Genomic DNA, 27,892 nt, shown 5'->3' on the forward strand with positions numbered 1-27,892 from the left:
GCATTAACTAATGTTAACAAATGGAACCTGACTGTAAAGCGTTACCACTATTTTCAAGAAGTATTTGACGTGTTTAAATATCATGTGGCCTACACCACAATGCATTACATTTCAGTTCAAAACCTTTATCTAAAATCTCTATTCAAATGAACACTCAAGACAAACCATTTCGACGAGTTTTCGTCTGCAGTTCTCTAAAACTGGTCGAGTTTTCATAGCGCTCAACTGGCCACGTGACCTGGCTGCCAGCAGATGCAGAATTCACTGGCAGGTCACGTGACGCGCTGTAAACCAGAGAACATACAGTGCGCTCTGATGTGCTGCTTTGCGCTGCTTGCAGTGCTGTTAAATGCTGCTATTGTATTCGGCTCGGGATTTTAGGTATCCGTCTTTCTTTACTTCCCATGCTTTCAGCGACGAAGGAATGAAGAGGCTTCTCAATTAACGGTAATATGTATTTTTTTTCTCCTTAAGGCATTTTCTGAATACATTCGCTGTCATAATTTTCCCGTTCGCTGTTATCTTTACTGCCACTGAATGTTATATACAATAACAGTGCTATTATTTAAGATCTTATTTGAAGGAATCACAACAACACTATATAGAGTATCATTTCAGGTCATCCTTATTAGTATAAAGGCTAATTTTATTTATTTTATTTTATATTTTTTGCAGCATTTAGGCTCAGCCTCGTTATTTGTGCCTTGTGTCTTGTCTAAATTCAGTTGTTTCTTATTTTGTGCTTTGCATGGGCTGTTTAAAAACTCATTGAACATTGACAGTGTAATAAAAGATGTGTTTTGTAATACTAAAGAAACATTCTTTAATAGAATATATATATATATATATATATAATTTATTATTATGCATTATTAAAGCACACTCTTCCTTCCCAGGACATCACGTTGTCCCACTTGACCAAAAGTAATGCAAAATATATGGATATAATCAGTGTTGGGTAACGTTACTTGTAAAGGTAACCTGTTAGAATATTGCGTTATGCCGTAAAAAAGTAACTTAATTAAAAAGTAACTTTTTATGGAAAGTAAAGAGTTACGTTACTTTTGCGTTATTTTCGTTACTTTTTTCTCACAGCCACTTTCTCTTCTGCTATGCTATGTGTTCCATGCAAATAAGCCATGCATTGCATACAAGAGGCATTACAGGTCATGCTAGCTACTGTACAACACTCATGTTAAAACAACATAGTAAACAAACAGATATTTAAAAAGTAGGTCTTCACATCTTATTTATAATAAAGAATCAATAGCATGAATACGCATTATTTGTTTTTCCATCAACATGAATAATGAAGAATAACCACTGTCTTACCTAAAGCAGCAAAATCCAACACTTGAACCTGCATCATATATGTCATCATGTGCTGTGCCCATCGACAATGTCAGAGTCAACTTAAGATGTTTTTCAAAAGTCAGGATAAAATTCAGTGGGGAATCTGAAAAAATTCAGGGAGCTGTAACACGGAGCAGTTTGGCTGCACAAATTAGTATTTCACCCTGTGTACCATGTCGTGGCCAGTGGAAGACTAGTCTTATAATCCCTCTGCCTAAATGCATTTACTGATTTTTAATGCAGTGTGTATTAACACATGAATCATTTGTGTTTCATTGATTGACAGTCGATGTCTGTATGTAAAAGGTGACTGGCTCTTTTACCTGCAAGGCAGGACTTCCTTTCTACATCCACTGACTGTTGGGTGCTAGAGCTTCTTGGTTGGGCATTCCAGTTTCTCCCATTCATTTAAACAGAAGTGACTCGTCTCTTCTGCTAAATGGTCTCTGGTCTCACACTCTGTAGAACTACAATGCCCATCATGCACTATGTCTCCTCCCCGAAGTTTGCACAATTTTACTCCTGATTTCTCACAATACAGGGACAGTAGGGGTGTACAAAAGCAATGCGTTACATTATTTAAAAAGTTACTCCGATATTATGGTCTAAAATAAAAAATATTGCATTACTTGTTACTCGGGAAAAGTAATCTGATTACGTAACATGCGTTACTTTTAGCGTGTTACCCCCAACACTGGATATAATAAGTTTAATAAGAAAGCAATGTTCAATTTCACGAGATTGAGGGGTGAAATTGAAACTGTTCACAAACAGTACCTTCTTGATCACACCTCTGAAATGTAGGCTATACTTCAGTCTGGTGCAGTTTTATTGTGATTGTGTGCTAGAATCCCAAAATGCCAGACACAACCCTGATGCTTTCCTTTGTTTCTACATTTCTAATCTCTTTCTGCCTTTCTTTCTCACTGTCTTTTTTTTTTACACACACACACACACACACACACACACACACACACACACACACACACACACACACACACACACTGAGGGTTAAATTGTGGTGCTTTTGCCATTTCCAAACACAGATGTTCAGTTGATGGAAGGCCAGTGACAGATCTGTGCGTAAGTCATGTGTAAGGTTTTGGGTATAGGCTTCTTATGTCTGTTTTTCACTGTTATTTTTTGCCACCTACAGTATTTCATTGTAGATGAGAACAAAATAATTCAAAATCACACATATCTCTGCTCTCAGCCTCCACTGCAATGTTATTGTGGCCTACGTCTGTGTACATTTCCTTATTTGTTGCGCACTGCATTCTATTAATAATCTGTTTAGTGAAATTGTGTTGTATTGTGTTTTATCACCAGCCTATATTTTGTATTTTAAACTAAGGAATACACTCTGAACTGAGTCCAGTGTTACTGATGACTGTGGTGGATGTTTACAGTGAGTCCTTTAGTTTCCATCTCAGGATTTGTTGGGTACTGCTTTGGCTGTGTTTATGGACAGCAGATCTGCTGAACATCAGCACTTCTCATCTGGCAGCCAAATAAATTGCTCACTCTGGTAGGTTGTGCATTATCTGCCGCTGCTCTTTGTTTTTTGTCAGAGGGATTAGTTATTCATACAAATCTGCTCAAGGACAACGATGTAATCTGTTTTTGAGTATCATGTTTATATTTGTGCTTTAGAATGTTTGTCTTGGAATATTACAGACTTTTAGAGAGCTTTTTTTCAATCTATTTGTGCACAGATCCTGTACACTTAGCTGCAGTGCAAATGCATATAGGCTAATGCTAATAACCCAATTGCCATTAATTGAAGCGATTAATTTAATGCATACATTTCGTGCCATTGAATAGTGAAATACAGACTATTCAGACTAGAATAATGTGTATGACGTGATCATTTATTTTACCTTCTCATCAGCCCTCACATATGAACATTAGACAACTGTCCTTCCTAAGCTGTGTCTCTGTGGATAGACAAGTGTACCAGCTATTATAATTTTTAATTGTCAATAATTAAATGTTGATCATTGTGTAAACAGATTTTTATCCGCCCACTATCGTCCATGTTTGTTCCCATATGGACACCGCTTTATCATTCCGCAGTTGCCTCGCACTGTAACATTAAAAACTTTAACACACATACACTTGCTTGTCTAAAGCCTTTATTTTTTCCACCTTTATTGGGTGGTACCATAGAGACAAAAAACAAGAAATAGCATGTGCCAGACTCAAACTTATAATACCCACTGAGCACCATGGTTCAGTGTTTTAGAGCATGTGGGCTAACTGCTAGGCGTTGACTTATTTATGTCTTTCATTTCACTAATGTGTGTGCTTTGTACTGATATTACACAAGGTGGTGACACAATCTTTAGTGCAGCAAATACATTTTAAGAGGCATATTTAGGCTAGGTGTCACTGAGGTCACCGAGTTATGCTGTCAGAGTAGCTTTCCTAGAGAGACTTCACAGAGAAAGGTCAGAGCATAGTAGTGTGAAAAGAACTATGGAGTGGTATGATATGCATTTGTTTTTTATCTTATTATTTTTTTATATTATTAGATATTTTTTGAACATTACAGTGAAGTGGACAATAATAGTTTATTCAGTACTACCGATATATGAAAGGAATATTCCAGGTTCAATACAAGTTAAGTTCAATCAACAGCATTTGTGGCATAATACTGATTGCCACATTAAGTAATTTTGACTTGCTCCTCCTTTTCTTTAAAAAAAGCAAAGATCTGGGTTACAGTGAGGCACTAACAATGGAAGTGAATGCGGCCAATCCGTAAACATTAAAATACTCACTATTTCAAAAGTTTGGCCACAAGACATAAACAATATGTGTGTTAATATGATTCACTTACTAACCTTTTCTGTGTAAAGTTATAGCCAATTTTCTATCTTCGTTGCCAGTAAACCCTAAAACGACTGTAAAAATGACGATTAAACAACTTTACAGCTCAAATAATACATGACTTTTAACAGAAGAATTAATTTAATTGCTTTTATAAAATAATAAGCTTCACATTTCTGCATTTAAACTCTACAAAAATTGACCCCATTCACTTCCATTGTAAGTGCCTCACTGTAACACAGATTTGTGCTTTTTTAAAGAAAAGGACGGACGAGTCAAAATTATTATTTATTTATTTAGTTGTTGTTGTTGTAATCAACATTATACCACAAGTGCTGTCGATTGAGCTTAACTTGTATTGAACCCAGAATATTCCTTTAATCTGTGCCAGTAGTTGCTTTTTTGGAACTACTGGTTATCTGCAAAAATCCATGCCGATAGTTGCCGATATATATATATATATATATATATATATATATATATATATATATATATATATATTTTTTTTTTTTTTTTTTTTTTTTTTTCGTGTTCCTCTGTGGCCGACACTGGAGGGTTTTACAATTAGAACAGTTTGGTTATACAGTACAGCAGCGTTCTTTGGAAGTGAAATAAAAACAATACCATGGGAATTTGCTGTATCTAAATCTTTCATCATTACCATTATTAATCCATATTTTATCCTCACTTCAATGCATTTTTGTTATTTTGGGTAGATAATCAAATGTTCTAAATTGAAGCGAGGGCATGCAAAGAAACATATGACTATTAGGAATCATTCCCCGTCAGCACATACATTGTGTCTACAACTTTATATATTGTGAATAATAATAAACCTAACTCCTTATTGATCCTAGTCTGATGTAATATATATGTATACACAATCCTTCTTCTATTAAATTAATAGGCTATAAAAAGACTAAATACTTAAATATAGAGCACTGTAATGAAGCCAAGTCTCTGTCATTTCAAAATAAGAGCACCTTGTGTGTTTTGTCCCACATTATGCATCAAATCTTAATTTTTCTTATTGGGATTTTGGTTGAACAATAAATTACATCTGTTATTTTATTTATTTTGGACTCTTTAGCCTCTATGTATGTCCCGTCATAGTAAGGGAAGACTGGGAACATTTCCTAAAATTCTATAAATTGATTTAAAAACTATCTGCCAATTAATCGGTTATCAACTTTTTCCACCACCTTAGTTATCAGTATCTGCAAAATCCACTATCAGTCAACCTCTAGTCAGTACTAAGAACTCAGTATAGTTCTTGGAATACAAGCACATGTGCTCAATGTGTTAGAGAATGTACACCAACCACTAGGCCACTGCTAAGACATGAGACACTTTTTTGATGGCTGAATAAAGCCCATGCTTTACATTTTAGTTGATATTATGTAGGTACTGTATTGCACATTTTCTTTCCATAGACCACTCAAAGTGTTACCAGATGTTATTTGCATGCTTCAGGTTACTTTTTCCATCAAACTTATATATTCTGCACTATTCTGCACATACTGTATATTTATGATATATATATACACACACAACAGTTAGTTCCGGTCCTCGAATCTGATTGGATGAGAGACGTTCCATGAGCACTGATGGTCTCACACCATCAGCACTCGGACGCTTCACTGTGTGTATCACTGTGCCATTCTAAACTAAAGTGTAAGAGCAGTGCATATGTGTTAAGAGATATCTGTGTCTCTTTTTACATGTATTGTTATTTACATTACATATGTTAGCCAGCAGGTGGTGGCAAAAGATCATTTTTATTTGTAATATGAGCCAGTTAGGTGATGTGAAGTGAATCCACGTCAGCCAGTGTTTACATACAACAGCTCTACATGATCGCTTGTATTACTACTACACTACTAAAGCTAGAAAATAGCTTTAAACGGCTTTAAACGAACAACTTCAGCATTATGGCTCATCACAGCTGAGAGACACAACAGACTGATTAATTACACAACTCAAGGCGCTTACCTCTTACTGGACTTTTCACATTGGAGAGGAGGTACTGTTTAAAATGGTGGAGAAGATTGCGGTTTCTATAGTGAATGACTCTTGCGCACTGCCTACCGCGAAATAGGGAGAAATACTTGGATGGCTATTTTTCCACTGAGAAAGCTGATCTTCAGAAAGCTGACAGCATCTCTGCTTGGGAGTAGCAACAGGTGATCGCACATGCTCCATCTCTCTCTCTCTCTCTCTCTCTCTCTCTCTCTCTCTCTCTCTCTCTCTCTCACACACACACACAAACACACACACACACATCCATCCTTGTTTATCCAATAACTTGTTAGAAACAGCACAAGCCATGATACTATTTCTGAAGTGACATTTTTTAATTACTAACGAAGGCTTGGGGCAGATTCTGATCCATCGCATAAGAAAGTAGTTCCATGCACAAATGCGTTTTTATGACCGTACTCAGTTTTTCCTAATTTTTTTAAATGTAGTTGTTCATTGAACTGTTGTATATAAGCAATATTGCACTTACAATCATGCTATATGGCCCTAAATCAGCACTGCTGTGATTACCTACGGCACTCGGCCTGCAGCCGAATCACAGCAGTGCTGATGTAGGGCCATATCGCACTCTTGCTCGTGTGATATTGCTTAAATATATATATATATATATATATATATATATATATATATATATATATATATATATATGTTTTAAATCTTGTCCTGTACCTGCTTATACTTGTACTCAACTAAAATTGCAACCAGCAACACTGTCTGGTGTGTTTGTATGAAGACTCTCAGTCGGCACAAGGCTCCCTCTGTGTTTTGAAGTGCTCTACATCTGTTAGCTAGTACGAGGCAGTGACGGCCCACCCAGATGGCGGTGCAAGTGATGCCAGTTGTCCTGACTTGACCATGGAGAAGTGTTCTCCCCAATGCAGTTGACTATTACTTTCCCAGCTCTAAATGTTTAGCTTCTCCCTTTCATGTCATTACAGTAAATGTCAACAGAGCAAACCTTCATCCAAGTTAGTACTCTTTCCTTAAAAACGGCATATTGTCCAGCCTTGGCTTGACTCAAACTTTTAGTTTAGTTAATATAGACAAACTCAGACCTTTTTGTTTTGTCTGTTTCCTAGCATAAAGGGTGTCAGTCAATTTAGCCTCTTTTTCCATAGCCAAGCTCAGTTTGGTCCTAAAATTACCATGCACGCTCAGCAGTCTGACCAACAAGGCCTGATGTCACAGTTTGAAATGAGTCTTAAAGGTGTAGTGCAACCAGAGGTTTGAGAATGACCCTGCCAGATACATACAGACATAAAGAGTACTAGCTTTTTGACTCTAAAGTAATGTGGGCTTGTGTTGGGCTCTTCTGCCAAACTCAAGGGGAGGCACCGGCTTTTAAAAACAACCGTATACAAACTATTTGAGTTCCTGCCAACAGCTTTTGGACAGGAGACCGTGAAAAATGTAAAGCTTTAGTGGCATTAGTCATCACACAAAGTCAAGAAATTTTTTGAATGTTTTTAGACACTATTTTTGGAGGAAGTGTGAGCATAATTGGATGGTCTAAATTTGACAAAAATATAAAAATGAAAGCCAAACAGCACTCATACAAGAAGTTTCACATAAAGTGGGAGATGAAACTCCACAGTGTAATTGACTTCTCTGAGGGAAGTCATTGGACCTCAAATGCCCCCTTGTATATTGCTCTTAAAAGATGCCAAAGACTCAAGTAACTCTTATTATGTATGCTTGCCAACATACGCACCCCTCATTCAGCACACATGAATAATTCACAGCTTCAACCCACATTTATTCACCCATGCAAGTTTATCGTCACATGTAAGTTATTGTGTTCTTTTGTGTTCTTTTGCAAACATATTCTTTGATCGAATGAACAGCAAATGCACCATTACTGTGATAATAAATTAACCTAAAATCTCAAGGGGATATTTTCTAACAATTTAGAATAACTGTCATTAAAAAATAAAACTAACATTATTTAATTAGTTACATCATTACCTTTTAATGGTTAACAGAATGTGCATGCAAATACTTTGTCAGGAACCTTTGATGTTTTCATAAAGGCTACATTCATTTGTAAAAGTAAATGCACTACTGATCTGTTAAGCATTATATAATGTTTGGTAATGAGTTTAATGATTAATGAAAATGATTCTATATTGCTACAGGCATTTCATTTGCTGTTTTGAATTTAGCTTTCTTTTACCAAAAAAAACATAAACTCCCCCAAGCTTTTGTGAAAATCTTTTCCTTTCTTCAGTGTAGGGCTGCAACTAAGGATTATTTTGATAATCGACTAACAATTATTAGAACGATTATTCGACTATTCAGCGTTTATTGCAACGATTAATCATTAGTTCTTAACCGACTATTCAGCTTGTGTCCCGACTTAAAATGTTATATTAAACATGCTTGCTAACAATAAAGCGGACAAAATCATCTTTTAAAAATACCTCTAAATGACATTCACTGAATTAAAGGAAAAAGATACTTTTTATTAAGTTTAATTCAGTAAAAAATTCACTGCAAAAAATCATATTTCCATTTAAAATTGTCTAATGAACATTTACTTGAAAAGCAACATGTAAGATATTTAGACTTGCTTTAAGAGACAAATATAATTTGTCTTTTTTTTTATAAAAAAGTGTGTTTTGTATATAAGTGTATATTTTCACTTGGTTATACTTCTGCGAATGCAGTAAAGACAAAATATAGTTATATTCAAGATCTATTCTCTAAAAGCAAGTCTAAATATCTTATATGCTGCTTCTCAGATGAATGCATCTTATTTTAAGGATTTTTAGATATTTTAAAATATTTGTATTTTTAATATTATTCAACATTCTCAGATAACCATTTTTTTCTTCTGCAGTATAGCTGCTAAAGTAAATGTACATTGTTTTAAAGGAGTTTTAGATATTTATATTGGAAAACAAGCCAGAACAAAAACAAATCAAAAACATATTTTGTTGCAGTGTATAATGGGGCGAAGATTAACCTCTCTCACCTTTCTGTTCACTTCAATCCATCTTTAACTCACAAAAAAACAAACTCTCTCTTATTAATAAAGCTGCGTATTGCCAATTTTCTTCACAATAAGAAATGCACAGTGACACATATATTGTATTATGATACAATAAGTTGCGAGCCATCACGTTATAGTAATCTAGCTGCAGTAAGCGCACATGCTCGAGGGATGAGCGTCCCCGCGCCAGAGTGTGCCTCAGCCAGATGCAGTTTCAAACTCTCCCCCTTAAGCCCCGTTCACACTGGGGGTGGCATTTCGCTAGACTTTGCTATCTGTGTCGCTGGTGGGCGTTCTTACTGCTGCCGCCGCTCTAACGTTATTGGTGGACTGCACAACTGGCCATAGTAGCGTTTGAAATGTTGTTTACAGATGATACTACCGATAAAACTAAGATATACTAATTTGACAAGGAATCAGTTCTTTTGCCTCTAAAAATTCACAATCTGCAGGGGAGAGTGTTTTATATAACCTGCAGCAGTGCTTAATGCATCATATCATTAACCTGTTGATGTGCATGCCCCCCCAGAACTGATGTCACTTTGCTTAAATTAGTTCACATATACTATATAGTCTAGTCAAAAAAGAGTTAATAATGTTGACATATTATAAAGATGTATAATTTGTCAACATTATGAACAATTTTGAGCAACACACTATATGGTAAACGTGAACTAATTTAAGCAAAGTAAAGTCAAACCCATGGGTGGGGTCAGTGAGCATCAACAGGTTAAACAAGACGAACGTTATATCAATATATGAATCAAACTCACTCAGAATGCCGACACGGTTTTCCACGCATCATTTTATTAGGCCATAACTATGTACGTGGTCACAGACAAATTATACAGAACAGTGAAATCACTCACAAAAACTTTTACATTCTCCTCCATTTTGCCTGCACTTGAGTCGATTTCAGTATCTCACACTTACTCTGCCTGGAGACTTATGATGTAAGCTCTTCTGTCTTCACAATCATTGTTAGTCGCTCGTGAATGCCGCTCGTCATTTGCATAAAGTTGAAATTTTCTCAACTTCTCTTGTCACTCCCCACGTCGATCTCTGTCGCCAATGGTCTTGACAGCTCTTGTGCGTTGTCGCTGGCGGTGTGAACGGGGCTTTGGATCGGGACACTTCGCGCAGCTCATAGAAGAGGCGCTGACCGCACAGAGAAATGCCAGTTTCGGAGTTTGTAGTTATTTACATGACCTGCTTCCTTATTATTTGAACTTCAATAAAGCTATAACGCATTAAATATAATTGCATTACAGATGTAATGCCGGGGTGTATCCTTTAAAGTCACTCTTGTTTATTCCACAACGAGAGTGCTTCTGTATTTACTTATTTAGTATTTTTGCATTATAATTCCCTCATACTTTGCAATCTATATCACCTGAATCTGTTTGGAAAGATTAGAGTGCATCTGGACTGTGAGATGTGTTTTCTTCCTCTCCTCAGACAAGCGTGAGCTGCAGTGCTGCTCTTGTGTGCCATCATTAGAGTTTCATATGATCTCATGTTAAATCAAATGACTGTTCGACAATGAAAATCTTTGTCGACAATTTTTTATTGTCTACGTTGTCGATAACGTCGACTAATTTTTTCAGCCCTACTTCAGTGTACACATTTTTTGAATCTTGATTCTTAGGTCAGGCATGGAGTTCCACATCCAGCTGGAAAGACACTCTGCAGAAAGGCCTGTCATTCCATAGACAAGTGAGAGTTGACACAAATAGAGAGCCAACCATTAGACTCTAGCTCTCTAGAGAAAGGGCTATTTATGGCACCTTGTGTAAGATGTATGCCCGAAGGTCAACATTTTCCTTCTGTACTTGACTCATAAACAGAGTAGAAGATCGGCAGTCAGGCCTAAAATGGAAAGTCCAGATGAATTAAACAGACTCTTTGTACTGACAGCTCAAACATAAGCGATCTAAATAAAAACCAACACTCAGTATGCACTCAAACAAGAACACAATATCTTGTCCTAATTTCTGTCATACTTGTTCTTCAGGAATAACTAAGACGTCACTGTTCAATCCAGTACATTTAGGATCATGCTTCTGTTAAACTGTTTGTTTTTAGTGCGATTACAAGAGGAAAGTGTGGTTCACAACACATAATGTAGGTTTGTGGCTGGCAGTTAATGTTAAAGCAAATTAATTTGGTTAACGAGCCAAGGAAACAGCCAACATAGTCTCATGACAACTCGTAATAATTTCGTACGAGATGGCGAAATTGTAAGATATCCTATGACTACGACGGATTATATGAAAAATTATGAATTTTAATCCCATAGAGACCAACCAATCAACAAACAAAATGTAAAATCGATACAATACAGGCATCACATTTAAGATAGCCTCCTATTCAACACTTTATTTCAAGGTAGGAAGCAACAGTGAACAAATTTGGTTATTCATTCATTATTTATGTAATACAAATGACTGATGAATGTCAATAACCTGTAACACGCTTCCCTCGTCTCGTTCCAAACCACGATTTTTTCTTTCTTCCGTGATACACAGAAGTTATTTTCCTATTAAAGTCATGATTAGGTTTAGGGTTTGGGTAAGTTGTTAGACTTTATGGTTAGGTTTATGTTAGTGGCTAAACTTAAGAAAAATTGCAACCCCCTTTGTTTCTCTTTATTCTGTGGTACAGAACAGTGATTTCCCCATCAAAATCATGGTTAGATTTGGGTTAGGGGTTAAACTTCTGAGAAATTGAAATAACATTGTTCGTCAGTTTGTTTTTTTCTGGGAGTACAAGCCAACTTGATTTCTTCTGATTTCGCAATCTCATACAGTTATTACGACTTATCATGAGATCGGGTTGGAAACAGCAATAGATTTTCTGACTTTCTGTTGTTTCAACAGATTTTTAAAATTAGTTTTAATGAAATACATTTTTATTAAATAATCTATGAGGCTAGAACATCTTAGCGATGGTCTGTGCCGTTTGGGCTGTGGGATCTTTACATATAGTAGCTTCACTTGAATTAACATATATTGGCACATATACATGGGTCCTGAAAAGTGATAGATTGCCAAGGCCGATTAATCAGCCGAAATTTGGCCATTTTGCGGTTATTGGCATCGGCAAATAACCATGTTTGCTTGTCCGATTAACAGAGTTTAAACTTTCCCTTGTGTCAGTTCCAAATTCTACCAATAGATTTGTCAAAAGATAGGTAACACTTTCTGTTTTCAAGGTTTTTTATTTTCAAGTTTATGCAAATTTCTGTAAATATTGCAGAAAATAAGTGTTTGTTTCACTTTAGAAATTTTGTGTACATCTGATTTGCTGTTGTTAAGTTGTATTATGTTTATCAGCATTTATATCAGCCATTGTCCATCCAGCTCTATACATATCGCTATCAGCAATGCCCATTTAAAAACCTGAATTGGTCCACTACCACTACCAAAACCACAGTAACACTTTACAACAAGGTTCCATTTGTTAACATTAGTTTACTAAATTAGTTAACATGAACTCACAATGAACAATACTTAAACAGCATTTATTAATATTAGTTCATGTTAATTTCAACATCTACTAATACATTTTTAAAATTAACAGCTGTATTTGTCAACATTAGTTAATGCACTATGAACTAACATGAACTAACAATAAACAATTGTGGTTTTATTAACTAACATGAACTAAGATTAATAAATGCTCAAAAAAATATATTGTTAATTGTTTGTTCATGATACACATAATGCATTAACTGATGTTAACGCATGGAACCTTATTGTAAAGTGTTGCCAAAACCACTAGTCCTGAATGGATCCAAGCCTATGATGGGCCAGTTTGCCATGATGGTGCATGTTTCAGAATTAATGACTATACAACACAATGCTAATACAGTCAGTGTCATCAAGACCTCTTGCCAAGTTGAGAATGATGCATGCAGTCCTTTCGTCCATCTTTAACCTATGCTATAAAATTATAAAGAGAAAGTAAAAGTAATGAATCCAGCAGATTGTTGTTGGAAAATCCTTTCTGCAGAATAGTTCTAATTGTGTGTACTGTCATCTGATTGGACAGTATGAAATGCTTGCTTATGACTGTCCCTCTCTCCCTCTCCTTGAAATGTGGATGGTACACATATAGAGCAACATAGCAACATAACCACAGTTTTTCTTTTAATTTTCCCTACTTCACAGACAGTCGAATCCAGGAGCACATGCTAGAGAAGAAGTTTCCACATGTATCCACAAGTAACCACATTGTGTTCTGTGTGGCGTAGAGCAGGCTGAAATTTGAGATTCAAGATTATGTTAATAACATTACAACCATGTTCCTTTGTGTCCTCTAGTGTTTAGAGGAGGGGACTCTTGGCCCTCCTATTGGGGACTGTCATCTACCATCATACAAACAATCCCTCAACCACCTCGTAAACAGCTGCTGTGGCCTTGTTTGCACCTTACAATGAGAGGCAATGGAAATGCATTTCTCACATTCTCTGTTGAGAGTGCAAATGATTATTTAGGGGTTATAGGCTAACAAGAGATGCAGATGGCATAAAGGAATTTCAATTTCAGACCTGCAACCATTCAACAAGAACAGTATTTTACATATATTGGAAAGAATGGCCTAGTCTTAGTTGGAGTTTATTCTACATTAAGGCATGCATGCAGGCATGGGTTACATTGAGGCAATGGTGAACATAAGAAATCAAGCTTGTCTATGTGGCAGCAAAACAAACTGTTCAACAGACTAACAGAAAATGCATATTAGAGGTCTAGAGAGAAAGACCTCATAGGTCATTTGAATTCACTGTTATACGAACAAGAACATAGAATGTAAATATTGTCAAATAGATGTTGCTCTGAGCACAAATGTCAACCTTTAGGGTTGTAATCTTAGGTTTTATCGAATTTTATATAATCATTCTGCTATTTTTTGCCAAGGAGGTAGATGACGGCATTGTTTTCCTCTGGAGAAAGAAGGATTTGAAGGCTTATCGCTAATGAAAGTATGGATTAGTTTTGTTTTTCTTTCTTTCTTTTTTCATCTTGGTTTATGAAGTTTGGGATCAAGCCAACAGATCCAGATTTCAGATCAGTGTTGTGAGAATGCAACTCTTTTGTGTACGGGATGGGTTATCATGAATCCATTAATTTCACCAGCAGTCCCACGCTTCAGAATCCCATGCCTTCTTACTATAGCTATGTGGATCTGTAATGTTTTCTAATGGAATATAAACTAAAATGTAATTTTACAAAAAGAAAGAAATAAAAGCTGAAATAAATTATTCTCTCTACTATTATTCTGACATTTCACATTCTTAAAATAAAGTAGTGATCCTAACCGACCTAAGACAGGGAATTATTTCTATGATTAAATGTCAGGAATTGTAAAAAACTGAGTTTAAATGTATTTGGCTAAGGTGTATGTAAACTTCAGTTCCCTATCTGTCACTCACTCGACGTTGGTGTTGATGTAGTGACACTAGGGGTCACTCTTGGGAGCCCGAGACACCTCTGGTCTTTGATAAAAGGCCAATGAAAATTGGCGAGTGGTATTTGCATGCCACTCCCCCGGACATACGGGTATAAAAGGAGCTGGTATGCAACCACTCATTCAGGATTTTCTCTTCGGAGCCGAACGGTCATGCTCATTGAGCTGAATACTACTGTTCATTCACCTCTGCTGGATCTGACGGCGCATTTCAGCGGCTTCTCCCCCCTCTGCACTGGTGCACTGCAGAGAACGCCCCTGGGCGTTTCGGCAGAAAAACTAGAGAGTATATTTTCTGAAAGAGCATTTTTCCCCTCTAAAAGAGTATATATTTCTCTAAAAGAGCGCACACACAGAACGTCTTTTTAAAGACGCGTCTTTTTAAAGATGCTTTTCCGATTGTGTGTTATTCCTGGTTGTGCTCGTTATCTCTCGCCTTCTAACGGTCACGATCACTGTCTTTCGTGTCTGGGCACTGCTCAGGCGGAGACAGCATTCGTGGATGGTCATGTTCTCATTGCGAGAATATGTCCATTGCAACGTTGCGGTCGCGCCTTGCCTTCGTAAGAAAGCGAGCCACCCCAGAGGCTCCCGCCTCGGTCCTTTTACCCACGGGTATAAGGCCAGTGCAGCTAGCACTGGGGGCGATTTGGGGACCCCAATGGGACCGCCTCTGCCAGGTATCCCCCCGCGGACCTCCTATTCCCCAGCACGCTCGTCTGCCCCGATCGGGCTTCCGGGTGAGTCCGCCGGCTCGTCTCACGGCGAGTTCGACCTCTTATTCGGAGCCCGTGAAAGTGATGAGCTCTCGAGCGCAGGATCGGAGAGTGGGCTCGTCCAGTCGGAAGCCTCAGCTGGGCTCCTCCGTTCGGGGTCGATTGCCCAGTTACAGGCTGACGCGGAGATGACGACATGCTTTCCCGGGCAGCCGCGAGCGTCGGTTAGAGTGGATTTCACTGCTCTTCTCTGAACCCTCACGGCTCGGTGATTGGTTCCTGGGCTCGCGGCGCCGCTCAAAGCCACGCCCCGCCCCCGTTCCTTTCTTCCCGGATGTGCATGAGGAGCTGACAAGGTCGCGGGAGACACTTTTTACTGCCCCGTCCCGATCTTTTCAGCTTCCCCACCCTCACTACCTTCGATGGTGGGGCGGCCAAGGGCTATTCGGCAATCCCCTGGTGGATAAAGGCGCTCGCGGTGCACCTATGCCCGCAGAGCGCCGCCACCTGGCGCGGGTGCCCAAAGCCCCCGTCCAAGGCCTGTAGGTTTACATCGTCTCTGACGGCCAAGGCCTACGGTGCCGCTGGACAAGCCGCCTCCGCCCTGCATGCCATGGCTCTCCTGCAAGTCCGCCAAGGCGCTAAAGGAACTGCACGAGGGTAGTTCCGCCCCGGGATTGATGCAGGAACTGTGTTCGGAGACCGACCTCGCTCTCCGAGTGACGGAGGTCACGGCGCGGTCTCCCGGGAGGACGATGGCCACACTAGTGGTCCAGGAGCGCCACCTTTGGCTCAACCTGGTCGAGATGGGTGAGGCCGACAAGACATGATTCCTTGCTGCCCCCATTTCCCAGGTGGGCCTATTCGGCGACACCGTCGAGGACTTTGCCCAGCAGTTCTCGATGGTAGAGCAGTAGATGGATGCTAGCCGGCATATCCTGCCCCGGCGCGGCTCAAGATCCCGCACCCCATCTACTCATCGCCAAGGGCGTCCCCCTGCGGTTACTGCACCGGCCCCGGCGTGGAGCCCACCGCAGGAAGCAGACGCCACCCGTCTCGTGGCCGCCCAGAACCCGTGAAAGGCTTCAAAGCGCCCTTGAGACGGGCGACCCAGGGACAGCGAAACCCGCTGCTCTGGAGCTGGTCTCCCGCCCCTGAGCGCCCAGCTGTGGCACAAATCCACCCCCGATGTGACAGTATCCACGGGTCACGAGGACAGGCCTCTTCCTCCCCCATCCCAGGCTGTTCCGGGGGTGGTCACAAGGAGCCAGGTAAGTGCTTTGATGTCCCTAGACTCAGCACGGCCACGACGTGGTGTGGCACCTCGAGCTCCGCCCCTGCGCGAGGCCCCACCTGCCGGTACATCCGATGACGTTGTCCCTTTGGTCCCCCTTGTGCGGAACTTGGACGCATGGCTTGCGCTTTCCAATCCGTCACGAGGGCTGGCCCGGACCGTCCGACTTGGCTGCGCGACTCACTTCGCCGGGCATCCGCCCAGGTTCAGCGGTGTCCACTTCACCTTGGTGAAAGAAGAAAACGCTGCTACCTTGCGCGGAGATCGCTACCCTCCTACGGAAGGGTGCGATAGAACCTGTCCCTCCAGCCGAGATGAAGAAGGGTTTTTTTCAGCCCCTACTTCATCGTACCGAAAAAAGGTGGTGGGTTGAGGCCAATCTTGGACCTGTGAGTTCTGAACTAGGCTTTACACAGACTCCCGTTCAAGATGCTGATGCGAAAATGCATTCTGGCGAGCGTCCGGCATCAAGATTGGTTCGCTGAGGTAGACCCGAAGGATGCGTACTTCCACGCCTCGATCCTTCCTCGACACAGACCCTTCCTGCGGTTCGCATTCGAGGGTCAGGCGTATCAGTACAAAGTCCTGCCTTTCGGCCTGTCCCTGTCTCCTTGCGTCTTTACGAAGGTCACCGAGGCTGCCCTTGCCCCGTTAAGGGAGGTGGGCATTCGCGTTCTCAACTATCTCAACGACTGGCTAATCCTAGCTCACTCTTGAGACGTGTTGTGTGCACACAGGGACCTGGTGCTCTCACACCTCAGCCGACTAGGGCTTCGGGTCAACTGGGAAAAGAGCAAGCTCCTCCCGGTTCAGAGCATCTCTTTTCTCAGTTTGGAGTTGGACTCAGTCTCCTTGACAGCACGCCTTACGAATGAGCGCGCCCAGTCGGTGCTGGCCTGTTTGAAGGCGTTCAAACAGGGAACAGCGGTTCCACTGAAACTTCTTCAGAGGCTCCTGGGGCATATGGCATCCTCGGCGGTGGCCACCCCGCTCGGGTTGATGCATATGAGGCCGCTTCAGCACTGGCTCCAGACTCGAGTCCCGAGATGGCCATGGTGCCACGGGACACACCGCGTGGCCATCACGTTGGTCTGTCACCGTCTTTTCAGCCCTTGGACCGACCTCTTGTTCCTACGGGCAGGTGTTCCTCTAGAACTGGTCCCCAGGCACGTTGTGGTCATGACAGACGCCTCCAAAATGGGCTGGGGCACCGTTTGCAACGGGCACGCAGCCGCCGGCCTCTGGATGGGTCCGCGACTGCATTGGCACATCAACTGCCTCGAGTTGTTGGCACTTCTGCTTGCCCTGCGGAGGTTTCGGCCGTTGATCCAGGGCAAGCACGTGTTGGTTCAGACAGACAGCACAACAACGGTAGCATATGTCAACCGCCAAGGTGGTTTGCGCTCTCATTGTATGTCACAACTCGCCCGCCGTCTCCTCCTCTGGAGTCAGCAGCACTTCAAGTCACTGCAAGCCACTCACATCCCGGGCAACCTCAACACTACGGCGGATGTGCCGTCACAACACAACCTTCTTTCTCAGGGAAGGGGCACCATCCGGCACCCGTGCCCAGACCTCTGGAATCTCCATGTCTTGCCCCTGGATGGGACATGGAAGACCTAAGCTGTCTCCCACCTGCAATGGTAGACACGATCACTCAGGCTAGGGCTCCCTCTATGAGGCGCCTGTATGCCTTTAAGTGGCGTCTGTTCGCTAAGTGGTGTTCTTCCCGTCAGGAAGACCCCCCAGAGATGTGCAGTCGGATCAGTGCTTTCCTTCCTGCAAGAGAGGTTGGAAGGGAGGCTGTCCCCTTCCACCTTGAAGGTGTACATTGCTGCCATAGCAGCACACCATGACGCAGTCGACGGTAAGTCCTTAGGGAAGCACGACCTGATCATCAGGTTCCTAAGAGGCGCCAGGAGGCTGAATCCCTCCAGGCCGCGCCTCATTCCCTCATCAGACCTCTGTAGTTCTTCAGGGTCTACAGAGAGTCCTCTTTGAGCCTTTGCAGTCAGCCGAGCTTAAGGCACTCTCCTTGAAGACTGCCCTCCTGACTGCGCTCACTTCCATCAAGAGGGTAGGTGACCTGCAAGCGTTCTCTATCAGCGAAACGTGCCTGAGTTCGGTCCAGGTTACTCTCACATGATCCTGAGACCCTGACCGGGCTATGTGCCCAAGGTTCCCACCACCCCTTTAGGGACTAGGTGGTGAACCTGCAAGTGCTGCCCCAGGAGGAGGCAGACCCAGCCCTGTCGTCACTGTGTCCGGTGCGCGCTTTACGCATCTATTTGGATCGCACGCATAGCTTTAGAATCTCTGAGCAGCTCTTTGTCTGCTTTTGGTGCACAGCGGAAAGGAAGCGCTGTCTCCAAGCAGAGGATCGCCCACTGTCTCGTTGACGCCATAACTATGGCATATCTCGCCCAAAACATGCCGCCCCCGGTAGGGCTACGTGCCCATTCTACCCGTGGTGTAGCGGCTTCTTGGGCCTTGGCCAGAGGTGCCTCTTTAACAGACATTGCAGAGCAGCAGGCTGGGCAACACCCAACACCTTTGCAAGGTTCTACAGCCTCCGGGTGGAACCAGTTTCGTCCCAGGTAGTGGCACGCAACACAAGCGGATAAGCCCGGGATAGCCGGTCGGGTGTATCGCTTGCACATAGCGCCTTCCACCTCCTTTTGAGCTGAAGACGTGCGCCGTTAATTCCCAGTAGTGTTCACAAAATTTGTTCCCTGGTTGACTTCCTCCGAGCCCTGTGGCAGTCGAGTTTTTGGAGAGACTTGCTGCCGGCCCAGTACACGCTCTAAGAGCCCGGTTCTGGGGTAGGTGCTCCGCATGTGGCGGTTCCCTGTAAGGCTAACCCCATGCGATCTATATCTTCCGCTAATTCGTTTCCCTGCTGGCAAACTGCGTCTTCCTTGGGCAGAGCCCCTCTGCCCCAGTCTCCATGTTTGTAGTAACTCCTCCCCCATTGGGCAGGATCTACCTTGAAGGCTCTCCACATGGTTGGAAAGATCATGTGACATATTCTTCCACTTAAATATCCCCCCCTCTCTTGGGGCAAGGTGTGGTTTCCGCGGTGTCCTCCCCTTGGGAGGGACACCCCCCGACTAGACCTGGCGGCCCAGTCGGATAATCCCCCTTCTTTTTTAGGGAGTGGAAAAAGAGAAAGGGAAAAGAGGCCACGACTGGGTTAAGCCTGTCTCTATCTTTGGGTAGTCGACTTGTCCCCAAAAAGGGCCATTTATAACTGTGTTGGGGGAGGTTACGTGTGGACCTGGTGTGTTGGCTATGAGGCACACAGCAAGTCTGCCCACCACACACCGCCAGTTCACGTAACACAGTTCAGCCTTGTGGCGTTTTGTATAGGGACCCCTAGTGTCATTACATCGACACCAACGTCGAGTGAGTGACAGATAGGGAATGTCATGGTTACTGGTGTAACCTCCATTCCCTGATGGAGGGAACGAGACGTTGGTCCCTCCTGCCACAACGCTGAACTACCCGCTGAAATGGCCGGACCTTATATCGGCTCCTCAGCGTAAAACCTGAATGAGTGGTTGCATACCAGCTCCTTTTATACTCGTATGTCCGGGGGAGTGGCATGCAAATACCACTCGCCAATTTTCATTGGCCTTTTATCAAAGACCAGAGGTGTCTCGGGCTCCCAAGAGTGACCCCTAGTGTCACTACATCGACACCAACGTCTCGTTCCCTCCATCAGGGAACGGAGGTTACACCAGTAACCATGACGACTTCAACTATATATATATATATATATATAGAGAGAGAGAGAGAGAGAGAGAGAGAGAGAGAGAGAGAGACAAAGTAGACATAAAATGACATACACCCAATGAACATTTGCTTAAAATGTTTCTTACAATGGCTACTATAATTTCAACCTACCTCAGAGGCCCTTTTAGCTTGTCCTTTGATTTTTAAAACTGACATAAAGTGTGATTTTAGAGAGAAGATATACAGTGTCATAGAATGCTAGTGGCTGATGAGAGAAAAACGCTTAGTAAAGTCTTTTGTTTTCCCTCAGTTTCAATAATCATGGTTTTGGGGTTTGGAGTAAACTATTTTCTCATCGAGTAGTACAAAATTCTCAAAGGCAAATAATTATTTCCTGTGGTTCTTCTGGTTTTAAATTTATGTATGCATACTCTTTCTCCTAAACCATGACTGTAACCTGATGATGCCTCTAAACACTTATCATGGGTTTTTGAGAACACATTGACAACTTTCCCTGCTCTCTTTTCCTCCCTATATCAGCACTTTTTACCACGAAAATATGAGGAGTCAGCTCTAATTGAAGAAACAGTGAGAGTGAAAGAGAAATTTAGAAAGAAAGAGAGAGATGTTGTTTGGAAAGCTGGGCTCACCACTCACCCGGAGGGTCATAGTGAAAATAAGGAAGTGTTGTTACACTGACACCTGTCACAAGTGTCCCTCTGTCTAAATATATTAGGAAATGACATCAAAAGTACTATACAAACATGGCAGATGCATTTTTTGTTTTTGTTTTTTGTTTTGTTTTTTGTTACTTTAGGGGACAAAGCAGTTGACAGAGTCACAATCACAGAGAAATACAGCAATTTCTCCATCTATTCCTCAATGTAGAGTTTTAGTTTACCTGCCTTTAACTGGAGCTTTAAATGTCAAATGATGCTTGACAGTATGTTTCGGTGTTATGTCTTAGGCTGGAAATTTAACATCAATTTGTCCTAGTAATATAATACTGTGTCATGCAGACATGTGTCCCACAGTGATTGACTCTCCCTCTGTCTTTTACTCTCCCAGACAGCTGAGCCCAAGTGGGAACCTTTTTGCCTTTCTTTGGCCTTGTCGTTCTCAGGGGGCTAGTGTTTCTGACACACTCAATGCCTTCATATGACCAACAAGATCTTAAAAAGGTCTCAGGTCACTCTGTGCCAACAAGTCCTGATTGTAGACCAGCTCCCAAATCTTAATATGATGAATATGTTGTACTCAGATTTGACCAGCTATATTACAGACTCTTTCTCAAACAGCAAAGTGACACAACTATTTCACATTAATCTGTACACATCCATAGTGTACCCAAAAAGCTTGATGTATGGGTCGGTGCACTTGTACATGAAGAAATTGCCATACAACTCAAGTGTTTGTGCCAGATGAAGCCAACACCGAAGTTTTTTAAATAACCAATTTATTTATTAAGTTATTTAAATTGACACTGGCAATCTGTGTTTCTAGATATTGACATGAAGAAGGACATAAAGGTGCTGATAGCAGAGGAACGTGCTGAGATCATCTCTAAATATAATAAGGTAAATGATCAAACCATACTACTGCGGTTTACCCGAACACTTTGTGCATATACTTGCTAAAATGGTACTGTGTTATTACGATATTACTGATGTTATATTAACTGTGATTTTATGATATTTATATGTTTGTGAAGAGAATTAGCTTGTTTTTGCAGGGGAAATGGCTTATTTTCGTATGTATATACATTTCATGAATTGAAAACATGAATTAAACCACTTGTCCTATCGGGAAATATAAGCTGCTTCCATTGGAAAATCTTGTTTACTTTTTTAAATGAAAAATCTTGTTTACTTAATTCAACCCCAATGTGGTCTTAGTAAAGATACAGCTATTGCATTAATAGTACCAAGCTGGCAAACATTAACTTACCTGTTTTGGGGCGTATGTGTACATGTTTATAACTTTGGTCCCACTATACTGTATATTAGATGTCTTTAACTACTATGTACTTACGCATTTAATGTACTTATTATGTACATAAGTGTTGTTGCATTGTACTTACATTTAATGTACCTGCATTTAATTACATTTGTAGTTACCCTGTTAACCTTACCTCCAACCCTAAACCTAACCAACCCTTACCCTAAACCTACCCGTACTTCAACCTCAGTAGCAACAAATGGGAATCTTGTGAGAATTTTTCAGATCAACATAAAAAACACACAGTAAATACTTTGTATTGTATGTATTTTAATGTTAGAACGTAGTGGTTAAAGGCACCTAATATAAAGTGTGACCACAACTTTATTGTTAAATGAATGGAGACTCTTTTTCTGTGTTCTCAATGTGCATGTGAATTTGTTAGCAGAATGTATGTTGTGCATTCAAAATCAATGTTCTGAAGTATTATATAACAGAGGTGCTACTTGAACTGCATTTGCTTTGTGCAATAGCTCATCCCATTCTGTTGATAATGCATAGTGCTGTGGACCATGAAACCAGACTGTATGGTGAGCAGACAGCTGCTGTGGTGATCAATTTGACTTTTTTGACATAACCTCTTAGAGTCTAATTGGAAATTGGGGGAATACTGGAACTGTAATCCTCAGCTGTCTGTCACGGATCACTGCTTGCTTACCACTCTTAACTCCACCATGGTGTTGAGAGGGGGCAGGAGAGCAGCAGCCGCCCCCCTCAGGGAATCATCCACACCAGCTGGAAAAGCTTTTAAATGTCAGCTGTTCTGAACTCAGTAGACAGGGTGGAAATTCTGTTGCCACCTCATTCATAATGGCCTCACAATAAAAAACTTTTTTTTTAAATCTACAATGGATAAGTTTGTTAGACAGTCTTTTGACAAACATAGTGAGCAGAATAAGAAGTTAGCAACATTAGCATCTCTTTTATCAGTCTTTTTTATCAGGGTGGAAGTTCAGCTAATTCTTAAACGGACAGCTTTTATTTACATAACAAAAAGACAGTCCATGGAGCAGTCAACCTGTGTCTGGAATTCTTATATCAACAAAATTAAATTTTTGAATGAATTGCTTTAAATACTTGACATCAACTACCTTGACATCAGGTAACCTAGGGTGCTTTCACACTAGTACTTTTGGTGCTCTCCCGGGTTCGAATGGCATCAAAGTTCGGTTTGTTTGGATGATGTGAATGCTGTTTTCCGAACTCGGGTGCACACCCACGAACCGCACCCAAGTCCGCTTGAAAAGGTGGTCTGGGGTACGGTTCATGTGAACTCCAGTGTGGTTCGCTGCTGATATGAATGCTATTGTACCAAATCATGGAAGTGAACCGCTTGTGATTACTGTACGTATGATTTTCATCTTTGCAGGCTCCTGATCGCAATTACAATATAATGGTATAATGCATTTTGTGTCCAAATAAATCCCCTTCTGAGAGCAGCTCACATTCTTCACATCTCTTGCAACGCATCCGTGGTTGCGCGGCAGACAAACGCTAACATTCATCACATCATTGCACATTCAGTGCATCCGTGGCAGACAAACATAAGCGACGTTCTGTGCATGTAAAGTTTTCGTACTCAGGTTCGTCCAAGCAATCGAACCAAGTGTGAAAGCACCCTAAGTGTTCCCCACCTGGCCATTGTGTGCTATTAAAATAATTTCCCTTTCAATCTATAACTTGTGCCTTTTGTAACACAATATAAATATACCAGACAACTCTTTGATAATCTATCAGTTCAGTCAAGATGAAAGTCTAAACTGCTTCCCTGAAAATTTCACATGATACATTGTTGCACCTCTGCTAAACTGTACACAGTTTCTTTTCAGAAAATCAAATGTTTCTTTACTAGTATGCAAATATTCATTTGTGTTTGTGTTATTAGGGTAGAGATGCAGGTGTTCAGATTGATCCTTGGGAGGATGCAAACTACAGTATATATAGAGTCACAGATCGCTTTGGATTTCTTCAGTAAGTCCTGGAAAAAAAGTCAACTCGACTTAAACATCATTCAATTTTTTGTTTCCGTTTTTGATCTTTCAGAGTCTATCAGTATGACACTGTAATAACAGTTGCCTTTGTTAATATTAAAGGAATATTACAGGTTCAATGCAAGTTTAGCTCAATTTACAGCATTTATGGCATAATGTTGATTACCACAAGAATTAATTTAGGCTTCCTCCTTTTCTTAAAAAAAAAAAAAGAAGCAAGAATCTTGGTTACAGTGAGGCACTTACAATGGAAGTGAATGGGGCCAATCTGTAAACATTAAAACAGTCACTGTTTCAAAAGTATACCCACAAGACCTAAACAATTTGTTTTGCGGGTTAACTACTAACTTAATAGTAATTAGTAACGTTGTCAGTATAAAGTTATATCCAATTTTACAACTTTACTGCCATGGCGACCTAATGCCGTAAGCCCTAAAACGCTAGATAAAATGTTGATTTAAACAACCTTACAGTTCAAATAATACACAGGTTTTACCAAAAGAATTAATCTGTGCTTTTATAAAATGATAAGCTTCACATTTCTGCTTTTAAACCCTCCAACAATTGGAGGTATGTAACCTCGATTTTTGCCTCTTCTTTCTTTTTAAAGAAAAGGAGGGACAAGTCTAAATAATTTTTTGTGGTATTCAACATTATGCCACAAATGCTGTCGATTGAGCTTAACTTGTATTGAACCCAGAATTTTCCTTTTTTATACTATGCTTTTTTATACTATGCTATTTTGTCTGTAATAAGTAATAACAGTTTCTTTCAATCACTGCTAATTTGTACTAACAAGCATTTTTAGTCAAAACATTAAATTAACATGTCAAGCAGTCTAAATTTATAAGTGTGACTGTGCAAATTTTGTTTTGTTTTTTTTCCACAGTAAAGAAGAACTGCCCACACCAAGTGTGCTTGAAGAGAAGGTATTGTGAAGTACCATGCACAAAAAAACATATAAATATACAAAATAGGTTTTGTGTAAACAAACAACATTTGTATATACTATGCAAATTATATTTTGTAGTATGGTAGGACAAATTTTAATCACAGACAAAACACATAAGAAAACAGCCCGACCTTTAAACATGCCATTTGTATACATGAGTGTAATGCAGAAACAGCTGGGCTGTCTGGAGGTGTGTTCCCATGTGACACATTCACAGCATAGAGGTGGCTGATCAGTGTGCTATGGCACATAAAGTATAAAGAAAAGGGATGGAAAGAGTGAAAACTGCCCGCAGAACAGATGTAAATAGTAGGAGGGCAACTTGAGCAGCAAACCGCTTTCCTGCACCTAATCCCAGAGCACAGCTTTCTCAAGTGAGGAGTGAAACTTTACTTCCCTACACAAAAACTCAAGAGGGCCCTTTATGTCATTTAGCAGATATTTATATTTGCCATGAGAATTTTAGGCATTGTGTGATATGCACCATATGCCATTGACATCATATATTGTGAGAGTTCTATCTTCTTTTATGTACCCCATGAAATCAAAATTTGTGTTTTGTGGCTTTTTGTCCATTTGTGTTGTTAGCTTTGACGTCATTTATATCCTAGCATACTCCTACATGTTGACAGAATTCATGAGAATGCCCCTCCCCCAAAGCTGACGGCACACTAGCAGACTCAAATCAACGTAATTTTGGCCAAAGGTGTCACACTTGCCAACTGTTTTGCTGAGATCTTGCTCTCTTCAGTAGGAGGTATGTCCCACTAGCCGATACAAAGTGGTCTCTCTCTGATTCCCTGTTGCGTGGAGCTTGGCAAAATAACAACAGGAGAACTGCGTGTGCATGAACAATTGTAAAAGAGTGATTTAGGAATTGATACTTGGTATAACTTTACCTTGTGAATGTGTGTGATTGTGTATTTAATGAGTATGTGCATAAGCAGATTTCAGTGAGTAAAGAAATTTCGTTCAATAAAAACAGACGGTTGTGCCTCCGCTTTCTGATTTCATTAGTCATTTTAGTTTAGGAAAAAAACACAGGAAAAACGCTTGGTGAATCACTATGGATTACAATCAGTGTTTTGACGATAAGCAGCTGATTGCGATCGCAGATGAAATTGTTCAGATCAGCTTGATGTCATCTCTTCAGTAAAAAAAGAAGCTCACTGGTCACTTGACAAGAACACAAGAGCCCGCCCCGGTGTCAGATTATAATTTTTTTCTGTCATGTTGGATCCTTTTTTCCCATATCTGGAACGATTATCTCAGCCAGGTGTGCCGACGGTCAAGAGCTTTGTTTCTCACCTACTGGCTGGCGATTATGTAAATGAAACTCACACCTGAAAATCACTGGAAATATCAGCTAGTGTGATGCCGGCTTAATACCACTGACCTTGCATGTAGCACATCATGGTCATGGCTGTGACATAACTAAAGCCTATTGGGTATTTTTAGCACAAATAAAGGGGAAAAGCCCTTTGGTATGTCTTGCCCAAACTTCCTATTTCGATAGAAAATAGGTCAATACAGGGGGAAAAATCTGCAATCATCAAGGGAATTCACTTGATCTTATATATATAATTCTTTTGTCTTATGCAAATCATTTTTCATCAAATCTCATTGTTTCTTCCTGTGCAGCAAAAACAGGTGGAGATTGATAGGGTGCAGAAATGGCTGAAGATGTTGAAGAACTGGAGCAAGTACAAAAATAGCGACCGGGTGAGATTGCAACCATTATCTCAGAAACTGTCTGCAAGCACACAGAGCAGAGATGTTACTCAGTAATTTATCTGATAATCAGAGAGAGCTCTTGTGATGTAGCCCTGAGATAGGCCTAAATTAAATGTACCACACAACTTGACCAAAGAAATGTATAATTTGGCATTTTATCTTAAAGATAAAATATGATACATTTAGGCAACTTGATGTTGTTAAACCCTCTTTAGGAATTATGCAAGTTTCTGCATCTGATTTGATTATATTGCTCCAAGGAAATTGATGCATTAAAACTTACCCTTACTCTGTGTTTTTTTTGCAGATGATTAAGAGGGTTTATAAAGGAATTCCACTACAGCTTAGAGGGCAGGCCTGGGCCCTGCTGCTAGATGTTGAGAAAGTGAAGAATGACAATGCAGGAAAGTATGAGGTACAGGAATTAAAACCCACCCAAGCACACACACACACACACACACACACCCACTCAATAGCCGCGTTTCCACTAAAGGCATGCTAGTGCGTGCCAGGACCAGTTGCGTCCCCACTGTCACTTCTGGGGCTTCATCGTGCCTCCTCGGGGGCCAACAGCCAATGGCCTTTGTCCTGCCGATTACCCTTGGGCCAAACAAAGCCAACTGGGTAGGAGGCAAGGTCAATGTCAAAGGCGGTTTCACTGAGTCAGGTCAGAGGGTCAGCACCAAGATCGCCGAACTTGCAAGGTTGTGTATCTAGCACACTTGAAACAGCATGGCAGTTATAGTCGGTGAGTTTTCAATGCTAACTTATCTTTCTAGCTAGCAA

At 40.9% G+C, this 27,892-nt stretch overlaps 1 protein-coding gene across 1 annotated transcript in view; it reads left to right on the plus strand.

The window, feature by feature from the left end:
- Window positions 1-300: 300 nt before the first annotated feature.
- The window catches only part of LOC127452199 (USP6 N-terminal-like protein), a 45,494-nt gene continuing 17,902 nt past the window's right edge, over window positions 301-27,892 (plus strand). The window contains exons 1-6 of the mRNA XM_051717500.1: window positions 301-447; window positions 21,935-22,008; window positions 24,315-24,400; window positions 25,310-25,349; window positions 27,014-27,094; window positions 27,414-27,521. Coding sequence (XP_051573460.1) covers window positions 21,943-22,008; window positions 24,315-24,400; window positions 25,310-25,349; window positions 27,014-27,094; window positions 27,414-27,521 — 381 coding nt within the window. The 5' untranslated portion in view covers window positions 301-447; window positions 21,935-21,942. The remainder of the gene's footprint in view (window positions 448-21,934; window positions 22,009-24,314; window positions 24,401-25,309; window positions 25,350-27,013; window positions 27,095-27,413; window positions 27,522-27,892) is intronic.

This window comes from Myxocyprinus asiaticus, chromosome 2 (assembly GCF_019703515.2).
Source record: "Myxocyprinus asiaticus isolate MX2 ecotype Aquarium Trade chromosome 2, UBuf_Myxa_2, whole genome shotgun sequence".
Taxonomy (NCBI): Eukaryota; Metazoa; Chordata; class Actinopteri; order Cypriniformes; family Catostomidae; genus Myxocyprinus; species Myxocyprinus asiaticus.